This window comes from Ctenopharyngodon idella, chromosome 5, assembly GCF_019924925.1.
Source record: "Ctenopharyngodon idella isolate HZGC_01 chromosome 5, HZGC01, whole genome shotgun sequence".
In the NCBI taxonomy this organism is placed as follows: Eukaryota; Metazoa; Chordata; class Actinopteri; order Cypriniformes; family Xenocyprididae; genus Ctenopharyngodon; species Ctenopharyngodon idella.
The window spans coordinates 35,269,758-35,282,302 of record NC_067224.1 but is presented as its reverse complement, the minus strand read 5'-3'; the positions used below and the strand labels follow the sequence as shown (position 1 = coordinate 35,282,302).

At 35.4% G+C, this 12,545-nt stretch overlaps 1 protein-coding gene across 3 annotated transcripts; it reads right to left on the bottom strand.

Moving 5' to 3' along the window:
• Positions 1-748: 748 nt before the first annotated feature.
• On the bottom strand, positions 749-11,107 carry atad1a (ATPase family AAA domain containing 1a). 3 transcript variants are annotated; one of them, XM_051894191.1, is made up of 10 exons: positions 10,945-11,107; positions 10,272-10,500; positions 9,825-9,923; positions 7,189-7,309; positions 6,884-7,084; positions 5,558-5,664; positions 5,368-5,457; positions 5,220-5,270; positions 3,480-3,649; positions 749-3,167 (listed from the first exon to the last, which is right to left on the bottom strand). In XM_051894191.1, the coding sequence occupies exons 2-10, from the start codon at positions 10,440-10,442 to the stop codon at positions 3,035-3,037; spliced, it is 1,143 nt and encodes a 380-aa protein (XP_051750151.1). In that variant the 5' UTR covers positions 10,443-10,500; positions 10,945-11,107; the 3' UTR covers positions 749-3,034. The 3 variants fall into 3 exon arrangements, with proteins under 3 accessions (XP_051750151.1, XP_051750153.1, XP_051750152.1); XM_051894193.1 differs by having other exon boundaries at positions 10,374-10,500; XM_051894192.1 differs by having other exon boundaries at positions 10,272-10,457; positions 10,945-11,020.
• Positions 11,108-12,545: the final 1,438 nt, after the last annotated feature.

The window sequence follows — 12,545 nt, the reverse complement described above, 5'->3', positions numbered from 1 at the left end:
CAGTAAATAATGACTTAAATTTGGTTCCATCCCTGACATAAAACTATGACAATATAGCACACAATTCGCATTGATTCCTTTTAGAATACCGAAAGCATCAGTTCCCATTCATTGCAACTGCATGGAAAAGAAAACTCCAGCATCATTTTCAGAACTTCTCAAGTTTGTGTTTCTAGGTGAACTATTCCTTAAAACACTCATTCAAAGAACTTTTACAAGTCTCAGAAATATTGAAATATAAATACTGCCCTCTTGTGGGCTCCTACTGCAGACTGTGATGAAAACCTCTCCCTTTCAGAGTGGATCAAAGTTTTTTAATATTCAAGCATTAACAGCTTATATAACTATCAGTTATTTAAAGTTATATATCACTTTTACAGAGGAAAACTGCCAAGCAACAGATCAGTCATTGAGTTTTCAGCAACAACATGCTGATCTATTTTCTTTCAGTTTCTATTTTTGACTGCTTACAGAGGAATAGAGAGAAGGTGAAGAGAGAACTTAATGATGCAAAGAAAATTATGACTCATGACTAACAAAGGTTATACAGTTTTGATGCAAACGAGGCACAAAGTACAGCAAAGAGCTGAATGTCAACAGCTTCTCTTACGTCTGCCTCTTATCGTATTTTAAGAACAGAACGCTCTGTACATGTGTGGAGATGGTGAAAAGACCAAAAGACTGATGTTAATATCAAGAACTGTGAGGGTTTGCATTTTTACTGAAAGATGCACATGATTCTGACAAATCATTTAATACATTCCAGATGGGTTTATTATAAGTTGGGAAAACATTTTATGCAACACTGTCACACTGTGGAGATTTATTAGTGAGAGAAGTATTTTATCATTAACATGAGTGAATGATTGCCCAAAGACAAAATAAGCAAGGGAAGATTATAGAATTTAACAGAGAAACAGTATTTTCAGCAAAACTCCCCCAATATTAAGACCCAGATTTTATGCGATAGAAGGTGATTGTAACAATAAAAAGCAAGCAGAAGATCTAAGCTCATTTCCCCCTCTCTCTTTAGATTGCTCATCATTATGAAACAACCAAGTACCTGATTACCAAAGCAGAACAACAAACATTCAAAGCGGAACAGAGCAGCATTAAAGGTGTCATCTGGTGCCAAAGTGCCAAAGGAAGCCAAATCTCACCTCAAACATGAAATTAATGTGGGCATAGTTTGCCAAACAAACACATTTGTTTCATTTATATGTTAAATATGTCATATTGACAAATCATTGGAAATGCACATGGCATGATAAAAAACATCAATCTGAATACATTTATGTCATTTTAATAAGCAGTGTTTGACGGATAGTTAATTAAGCTGCCAGACATGGTTTGTTTGTTTTTTTCCAACACCCATTATCAAAGTAACACATGGAGACATGCGGCAACTGCCTTATAACACTTCAGCCAAAGGAAAAACAATTGCTTAAAATCTTCAGAACAGTTTGGCAAGAGCAAAAATTTTGCACTTAGAGCTGGTGAAAGGCCAGAAACTTCAGTGAGGACGGACAAAACTGGTAGTTTCAAGAAAGAAGCCGACCTTTGTGACCACATTAGTACCTGATAAATTAGTATCTTGATGCTGGTTTGACACTTTTGACACTATTATTTAAGTGATATATTAAACCTTTCTAAACACACTCTGACTCATCTGAACATTAATATATGACAGATGTTTAACATCTTTCAATAACCAATGTAAAAAATGACTTCATTCTTAGTAGAGATACATGTAGCACCATTTGTCCCTTTGATAAAGTATACAACCTTGCTTCCAGTGGATACAAAGCCATCTATACTTAGATTTCTTTATGTGTGAGACAGACTTTTTAGATAATTTTACTTCTACAACTGAAAACTTTTGTTTACCAAGCTAAACATATGATAAATATCTATTTACATGGATCTTACAAAGACATTTTTCAACCCAAAACCAAAAGATAAAAAAGGGAAATTATTCTCAAATTCTCTTTACTGTAACAAACATACACAGTAATAAAATAATCAAAATATCAAAATAATCAAAAACGATTTGATTAAAATGTAATAAATACAATATTCATTATACTATATAATCATTTGAAATGTATAAATACTTTTAAATCATATAGAAAATGCAAATATTATATATCATTATCACACAACTATAAAAATTGAGAATTAATTACCATGAAAACAATGTCATAGTGCAAAAGAAACTACTTTTTCTTATGCAAAATATTTATTTTCTTTTGATTTTGGGTTAAAATACGACCCAGACATGCCCCTTACTCAAATTAGCAGTCATCATATCATGGCTAAATTGGTTTTAACGAAGATCGCACATGCACCATTCAGTATAACTTTAGAGTAACACTCATGCATCCTAGTTAGACTACACTTAGGCCTGGTTTCACAGACAGGGCATAGATTAAGCCAGGATTAGGCCTTAGTTCAATTAGGACATTTAAGTAGCTTTTATAAACATACCCTAGAAAAAAAACATTACTGGTGTGCATCTTGAGACAAAACAATAGCACTGACATATTTTAAGATACAGTACGTCAGTGCAAGTTGCTTTCAGTTAAAACAGCTCAAACATGCATTTTAGTCTGGGACTAAGTTTAAACCTTGTATTTGAAACCGAGGGATAGGGTTTCAGGAAACCTGATCCTGATTACTAAAACATTTATAGACATAGCAAAGTTTGTATTCCTCACTCTCAAATTCAAAAAGAGGTTCAATATCTGCTTCTACAACAATATGCAACCAACAGATGATCATATCAGAAATAATTTAAACAAGTTAAAATACTCAAGAATAATGAAACACCATTTAGCGTGTATACTATTATTATTATTGTTACAGTAAATATGCACATTGCTGTTGTGTTGAGTATGTGACTGTAAAGTCATTATAGTGCAAAGTAGTAATGTTTGATACGCAACATGAATGTGAAAAGGAGGGAAAGAATGAGGTAGAAAGAAATAAGCGAGAGAGAGAAAACGAGTGTATGAACGTGTAAAGCGTGCGGTTTTCAGTCCAGAGGCACCTCTCTCAGATTTGCTGGGTCAGCCGTAACTGTGGCCTGTTTGGATTCTCTCATCTTATCTAGGCCAAACAGCAGGTCCAGTTGAGTCACGGGCCTCAGCTGTGTGCCGTCCACATGCCTGAGGACACACCAGAGGACACCAGGGACAAAGTCAGTGACATGAGGGTTGCTAGATTTTAGAGAGTAATATGCTTTTACATTCACTCCTACATATTTACACAGCATTTCAAAACTCTCAAGAATATCTTGAATTGTTTTGCTTCTAACAAAACATGAAGATGAACCAGCTGAGCAACTACTTGAGATTAATGGGATATATTTCTCCAGATACTGTAGACCTCTTTGGTTAAGACATGATGTGAGAGCTGCATTTCATGCACACAAATAAAATGCTAACGTGTGTGTGTTATACAAAGCATCTTAGACATACTCTTCCTCTTCATCCAGCTGGAACTGTTGTGCAATCTGTTTCATCTGCTGTTTGCGGACATAGTCTCTGACACGGTACATGGCGGCATCCCTGCACAGCTCTTTCAGATCACTGCCGGAGTAGCCCTCTGTTTGCCCCGCTATTTCCTTCAGGTTAATTGCGTTACTTAACTGATGAAACATTAAGATTCAAATAAAATATTTTATATATACACACTAACGTTCAAAACATTTGCAGCCAGTTTTTTTTTTTTTTTTTTTTTTTTGACTAAGCAAGCATTAAATTGATCAAAAGTGACAGTAAAGAAGTTTTCTTCATCAAAGAACCCTGAAAAAAAAATGTATCTCAGTTTCCACAAAAATGTTTAGCAGCACAACTGTTTTCAACATTGATAATGACAAGAAATGCTTCCTGAGCACCAAATCAGCATATTAGAAAGATTTCTGAAGGATCATGTGACATTTTGGTGAAATAATTGCAGCCTTGGTGAGCATTACAATAAGGTCTCATTTTTAACATTAGTTAATGCCTTACTAAAATATTCATGTTAGTTCACATTGCATTAACTAATGTTAACAGATACAACTTTTCATCAAAATTTGTTAGTAAATGATGAAATTAACATAAATAAAGAGTTATAAATGTTCTATAAGTATTTTTAATAGTTAATTCATGTTAACTAATGTACACTCCTGAGCGGCAACAACAACAACAAAAAAGGACCAAGCCAAAAAAGGCAAAATATTTAGTGGTCTTTTAATGGTATTTATCATTTTAATCTCAAATCGCTGGTCAGGAAATTAGCAAAAATTGCACAAATACTGTAGATAAAGTAACTTAGCATGGAATAGCCTTCCCCAACTTGCAGACAGCTTTTTACAGTAAGAAGAGTCAGTGTTGTTCCACTCAATGTTAATAGCTTCAAACACTTCATGAGTAGTTGAAAATGTCTCCCAGTTAGTTTGAGTTTAATGGGAGACCAAAACTAGGCCAAAACACGAGCCTGATGGAGTTGTTCTCAAGGTCGTCTTTGCAATGTGGGCAGGATCATTGTCTTGTTGAAAAATAACATCTGATCATTCTTCTTTAGATAAAAAAAAAAAAAAAAATTCATTTGTGGGAAGCAAGCCATTCTGCAATATTCTCCTGTACTCCAAAGCATTAAGTGACTTTTCACAGTGAAGTAGCTCACCAATACCAGCAGCTAAAAAGGCTCCCCACACAATGACACCTCTTCCACCATGCTTCACTGTGGTAGAGATGAATGTATTATTGTATTTCTCAGCAGATTTTCGAAGACACCGCTCTATAAGATCACCATGCAACTTTCATGTTTCATTGTGATTCATCGCTCCACAGTCCACAAACTTCCCATATTCTGCCAAAAACTTAATTCTGTCTTTGATGTTTTTCTGAGACAGCAATTGATTTTTAAGTAGTGCATTTGCTTTAATTTAGCTAAAGCTCCTGACCAATAATTTGTAGTTAAGACAAATCAAAAGCTTAGTGTTTAGCCATTTTGGGTTTGGCAGATTTTTTTTTTTTGCCCAGTTAACTAATGAAATCTTATTGTAAAGTGTTACCAAGATTTCTTTAAAAAATAAAAAATACTGACTACAAACATTTGAATGGTAGTGTAAATATATGTAAATATAGGCCACTTTAACTTTAACATAAGCAATATATTTAAACAGACAAAATATTTTGATGAGATGAGATGAGAAGAGCTTCATGTCTTACGTTTTCACCAGACAGAATTAGTCTAAGGATTTCTTCTCTTTGAGCTGCATTCTGAAAATGGACCAAAAATAATTCAGTCTTGTCCAGATTAAGACGGGCAATTAACAAAAACAGAATGTAAAGGTGTGTGTGTGTTTATCAGACTCACAGGCAAGCCTACATGAAAGGCAGTAGGCATCCTGCGCAGTATTGCTGCATCCACATCCTGTGGTCTGTTAGTAGCCCCCATCACCATTACCTGAACATTGACATACACTTTTACTTCTTATCACATTTTATATTCCTAACACTTTTGAAGAAATGCAATGACCTATGAAACCAATATGTGCGTATGTTACCTGACTGTCTGCTGCTGTGTCTAGTCCATCCCACAGACTCATGAACTGTGCCTTCATCATGGCGGTGGCCTCATGGTCCATACTGGAACGATTCCTCAGGAATGAATCTGAGACAAGAGACAGATTTCATGTAGATATACATTTCATAACTGCACACTATCAAATCAACACAAAATCAAAGTATAAGAATAATTAAATGTAGTACTACATATACACTATCATTCAAAGGTTTGGGGTCAGTAAGACTTGGAATGTTTTTGAAAGAAGACCTTTAATGCTCGCCAAGACTGCATTTATTTATTTATTTTTAAATACAGTATAAAAAAAATAGTTATATTGTTAAATATTATTACAATTTAAAACAACTGCTTTCTATTTTAATACAGTATATTTTAAAATGCAATATATTCCTTTGATGGCAACGCTGAATTTCCAGTGCCATTACTTCAGTCTTCAGTGTCACATGATCCTTCAGAAATCCTTCTAATATCATAATTTGGTGCTCAAGAAACATTTCTTGTTATTCTACATGTTGAATACAATTGTGTTACTTAATATTTTTGTGAAAACCATAGTACATAGTTTTTCAGGATGTATTGATGAACAGAAAATTCAAAAGCAATTTCAGAAGAACAGCATTTATTTGAAATAGAAATCATTTGTAACATTATATTCAATTTAATGCAATTTAAAATCATTAATTTCTTTTAAAAAAAATCCATTCGGTAGTGTATATAAAATATTATATAATATATATTATTTAAAAATATTCATACTTTACAGTTACGTCAAATTATATACAGTACAACTATATAGTATTTTTATAGTTCTTTTTTATATTTTAAACAATAAATTAAAGTAACTACTTTTTGCAGTCATAGTTTTTCTACAATTTTGCATTTTCAGCATCTGTAATTTAATATGCGGTATTGGCTTTAAAAGAAGAGTAACTAATTAACTTTCACTGATGTTTCAGCTAGTACACTGTGATAAAACATCTGAGAGACTCTGTGTGCAGCGTCCACATTCTTTAGTTTCACAGATGATGGGTCATAGTACAGTATTATTCAAATGTCATCAGCATTGAAAATACAGTGCTTAGACAGAGCATCAAAAACATTGCAGTCATTATGCAAATGTACATGTACCACGTTTTCCATAAAACCCATGAATATAAAACACCTGCATATCCATAGTGATTACAGAAGTTTATCACTCTAGTATTGCAGAGTGAATGTATTTGGCACGTTTAACAAGCTGGCATTGTAATCTGTCTGGAATCTCTAAATATCTGTCCAATTTTTTTAGAGCATATTCAGTGGTTACCTATTTCATCAATGAAAATGATGCAGGGCTGAATCTTGACCGCCAATGAGAATACAGCAGCAGTCAGCTTTTGCGATTCACCGTACCACTTGTCAGTCAAAGTGGAGGCCTGTAGATTAATAAAGCGGCATCCAGATGCTTTTGCTGTTGCTTTGGCAATTAAAGTCTTTCCACATCCTGGTGGCCCATATAACAGTACACCTGAGAGTCAGAAAAATAAAAAAAATATGAATAATCTTTGCTTTGACATTTCGCACATAATGCTACTATATGTATGGGGCCCATACTCTTTTTCCATGACTCACCTTTGGGAGGTTGCAAGAGTTTGGAACCACAGAAGAGATGACGTTTCTGGAAAGGCAAAATGACAGTGTCTTGCAGCTCAGAGATGACCTCATCCAGCCCAGCAACATCTCTCCAGGTCACCTTACAAGGAAGGGAAGAAGATATTTAATCATATAGACTAATAATGACTTGGAGGGGTGCTGTGGGGCCAATAGACCCAGGTTAGATGCCATATTGAATTTAATGCTGATGAAAACATGGCTGTGAAGGACAGTCTTTACAATGGCACACAATGTCAGATGAACAATTGGTATGTTGTTAAACAACAGTAAAATCCATTCAACATTCTTGTCAAATTAAATATGGTGCTACCCTGATTAAGGTCGATGGCAGGGGTTCTCAACTCTGGCCCACAAGGTCCACTTTCCTGCAGAGTTTAGCACCAACCTTAATCAAACTCACCTGCCTGTAACTTTCTAGGGGTGCTTTTCAAACGGAAGGCTGTGTCCTAGTAAGACTGCATTTCTCAAATATAATATCTTCGGAGATGAAGGCATACACGTTACCTTCTGTTTTGGTGTAATTAATCACTTAAAGGATTACCTAAAAATGAAAATTCCATCAATCATTTACTCACTCTCATGTCGTTCCAAACTTTCGTTCATCTTCTAAACACAATTTAAGATATTTTAATGAAATATGACATTTCTGCCCCTCCATTAACAGTCTACACAACTACCAGTTTGATGCTTCAAAAAGTTCATGAAGACATTGTAAACTTAATCCATGTGAATCGAGCAGTTTAGTCCAAATTTTCTGAAAAGACACGATCACTTTATATGCTGAACAGGTATAATTTAGGCTTTTATTCACATATAAACATTCATCAACACAAACATCAGATATGGTTAACGGAAGCTCATGCTTGCTTGACCTGGGAGAACCAATGAGGTTCATATACAGTATCTCACAGAAGTGAGTACACCCCTCACATTTTTGTAAATATTTTATTATATCTTTTCATGTGACAACACTGAAGAAATGACACTTTGCTACAATGTAAAGTAGTGAGTGTATAGTTTGTATAACAGTGTAAATTTGCTGTCCCCTCAAAATAACTCAACACACAGCCATTAACGTCTAAACCGCTGGCCACAAAAGTGAGTAGCAAAGTGTAATTTCTTCAGTGTTGTCATATGAAAAGATATAATAAAATATTTACAAAAATGTGAGGGGTGTACTCACTTCTGTGAGATACTGTAAATATAATATAATATACAAGTATACATGTAAATATTTCTTAAATATATACATGTATGTATGTGTATTTATATATACATAATAAATATTCACAGTACACACGTATATTACATAAACACTTATTTTGGATGCGATTAATTGCGATTAATCGTTTGACAGCACTAGAACATTTTGAAACTACAAAGTGTTAGTTAAGTGGACTGTTAAAATATCGTCATTTGTGTTTCGAAGATGAATGAAAGTCTTACGGCTTTGGAATGACATTTTTGGGTGAACAAAACCTTTAACTCCGATAATGTAAGCAACTGGGAGACCACAGATGGTTGTCATTCACCGTATTGCATTAATAGAGTTACAGTTAAAGGTGGGATCAGTAGATTTTGAAAAACGCTGTGGGATATTGTTGATATTTGAAATCAACCCAAACAAACCCACCCCTCTCTTCATTGCTCCGCCTCCAAAACTCACACTCCAATCCTAACCACCCTGCTCCGAGTCAGTCTCAAACCCCAGTCCGTCCGCTGCTGGCAAGCAAGGCGAATGCATTACCAATGACGCCACACACCGCATTCTCTAGTGGTCCTCAGTGTGCAGTGGTTTAACAGCAAAAATCTCACTGTTACACACGCGAAGCGAGTGGATGTCTGTTTATCACAGCTGACGCACAACAAAATGCTTCACGAAAAATAAAGCGCAGTTGTTGAACGAACGACAAGGAAGCACAAAAAAATTAACGTACAGTATACAAGAGTAAATACAAAGTGTTTGTTGTTAGTCGCCAACAGCACAGCAGCTCCGGACAATCAAGCCCATTATTACTTACATGTGAAGCGAAATCAAAGCAGCCTCTGCATCTGTTTTCAGGTTTTCCCGCTTAGCTCTCTCCAGCACTGGAAAGCTTTTCTAATATAAACGTGGTCCTAAAGCACTTGCCCAGTCATAAACCTTCATTCCAGTGATATTCGTTTGAGCTTTTGTATTGTGTCCCATCTCTCGTTCTGCAGTTTTTTTTTTCTTATTTTCGATGCAGCTTTACATTTGAGAAGCACTGAATGCCTTTATTAGCTTGTTCAGCCGAGTTTGATCAGGGTTGGAGCTAAACTCTGCAGTAAAGTGGATCATGAGGGCTAGAGTTGGGAACCCCTGGCCTATGGTAACAATGATTACAGGTTTGTACCTTCATGGGTGTGAACAGGTAAGTAATTTCCAATTCCAATCTGTCAACACAATTCACATCTATTCTAAATCAGTTTGAATAATAATACTGAATATGAACGGAACGGTGCAAAATGACAACCAATAACATACATAAATCATGTCTTTAAGAGCATGTCCTTTCTTCAAAATTACTGATGTAATGAGATGCAAGGTTTCCATGGATTGTATTGGTGTTTACTTTGATGCTGCGAGGATCAACAAGATGAGTGGCGACATTCATCTCATACTCCGTCAAACTGACGCCCTCTACGCCTATCTGCTTCATCAACTGCTCTGCCTGGGGAGAGTGTGGGAACATGATAAATGCATAAAATTAATGCACAAATATCAGAGTCAATAAATACACTATATAATAATTCACAAAACATAACAACCAAGCCATTATCACTATAAGGAGTCTTTTTGGTGAACAGTATTAAATTATTTGAGTCACTGGGATGAATAAATATTCTCACTACTAGATGTTGAAGCCATGATGAAATAAATCCCTATGTTTTTATTAAACACTTTGACTACAGACTTGCATGAAATATGATCTGTAAATTATGTTTAATATTCACTGGAACGACATTTACTGTCACACTTATCACAATCAGTACACGCCCAGTAGCAGAGATATCTTTACCCTTTTCTTGGCTTGGGATTTTTGTTTCTGTGTTGGGTCAAAAGCATCCACCACCCATTTGATGCTGTAATATGTTGCAGCCCCAAAGATGGTCAGTCTCACCAACATCCCCACCACCTCATTCCGGGTGAGTGGGCGGAGGAGGGCGTCCCGAGGAATGTCACTCAACATCTTAGTCCGCCCCCACTGTCAGCCCATTGGGCAAGAAGAATAAACTTGGTGTGTTGATCTAGAATACAGCAGGCAGAAATAATCACACTGCACCTGGTACATGTCATTAAACCTCTATCTTGTTTCTCATTATATAACGTAACTTAAGGATCAATAAGAGATGGATTGACCATATATAACAAATTGTAGACTTCATATATAACGTTAGTTATGATTGAAAGATATTTAGACTAGACTAGTATTAATATTACTATAGATTATTAATATTAATAACAGATTCAACTCAATAAATAACGACGCCAGAAAATAACGTCTTTTTTAAAAATATAAAAATTAATTGCATTGCATGAGTAAGCCATACCTTCCTGAGAGACAAAATAGAGGTGCGATTTGGCGATAATTTCAGACACCGTAATCACAGAAACAACAATCGAGTGCTAAGCACAGTCTCATAAGACATATAAACTTCATAACACAAGTATATTTTATAAAACTCACTCACATTTCACTGCATCACTGAAATCCTTGACCGTCGACTTGTGCAGCCGCATTAAACTCGCCGTGCGGAAAAGATTACTATAAACACAGGTTCCTACGTCTTCTCTGGTTTTCTATTTATTTATTTTTTACTTATTGAATACAAAATGGCATAAATAGTCCATTTACAACAAGAAACTGACATGGAAGGCTCAACACCAAATACACCGAACACTGACATAGCCTATCAAAATGTCTAAAAAGACAGCTATAGTTATAGACACACACTTCAAGCTAAAACTGTCCACACAGCTGTAGGCTATTATAAATTCCGCTTGATTTGATATTTTGATTTGATATTTTTCTAAACTTAAAATGTATGTATTTATTTCGTTGGGTAGGTTGGTAGATAGGTAGTTATTTTAGGTAAGTGTTAGCTTACTAAAGAATATGTAGGACAGAAGCACAGTTTAGTTTAAGCTGGCTGATCTGCACACATCACTCCCTTAGGATGTGAATGTGTTCTATCCAGATAGTGTCTGCTTATTATAATATAGCCTACTTAATCACTGTCACAAATGGTAGAACGGATTGGTTTGTTTTATTGGCGTCCTGTAGCCTCCAGTTGGCTCAGATGGACAGCAATTAACAATCTTTTTTCAATCATCAGTTTACCAATCCAGCCATCAGTTCGTTTACAGGCCACGTGAGGGCAGACTTGGCATATTCAAATAAACTAGTGCCAGAAAAAAGACTGAAACCTTTTGATCGGATCAGCCTCCATAATAAGCCAGAAAACATGGATGCATGTAATATATTGAAGGTTAATTAAACTGGAGAATGGATGTTTGCTGGCATCAAGGAGTCATTATCTTCAAGCACAGGGACTGGTTTTGGCTGCAAGCCTAAGAATTGCTGTGTTTGATTAGTTGCCATGGAGCTCGCATCTTCCTGTGATGGATGTAAACTGGGAGATACATTCATCTAATTTCTTCAATCTTTCAATTAGCGGAGGAAACAATGTGCACTTAGATAGCGCAGCAAATGAGAATTCTGGTGACTCTCACACATAAGCAACATTTTTATTAATCTGTTCATCTTATCTTTTTAGACATTCCTGCTAGCACTCTGTTGGCTGCTATTCAGAAATATCATGTTTGAAACGATTCTCTTTTTATTTTTTATTACAGTGTTATTGAGCTAAAGAAGGGAGAGGGTAGACTATATTAACAGTTTATTTGTAAGAATGGAACCCATTTTAATGTATTTTTAATGTAAAGTCACCATAAAATCAAATTTGACAATTCTTCTTTTTTTTATAGAATATTCCATATTTATTATAAATGATTTATCCATGCACATTTATTTTTTAAATCATGCGCCCTCGTAATCTTTAATCAAGATAACTTCCCCTCTCTTTTGCAGCAACATTGCTTCTCTTCTCTGATGACGTGTTTACTGGCGCGAGGGCGGGACAACCTGTCACTCACATGACATCACTATCGCAACTTCCGTTTCATGCCGACTTCAAAGAAAATGTAGTTTATTTTCTAATGAAGTATATTCACTGTGATGTAATTGTAATATTTACAGTTGATTCAGAAAAACAGCAACTGCCGTATCACA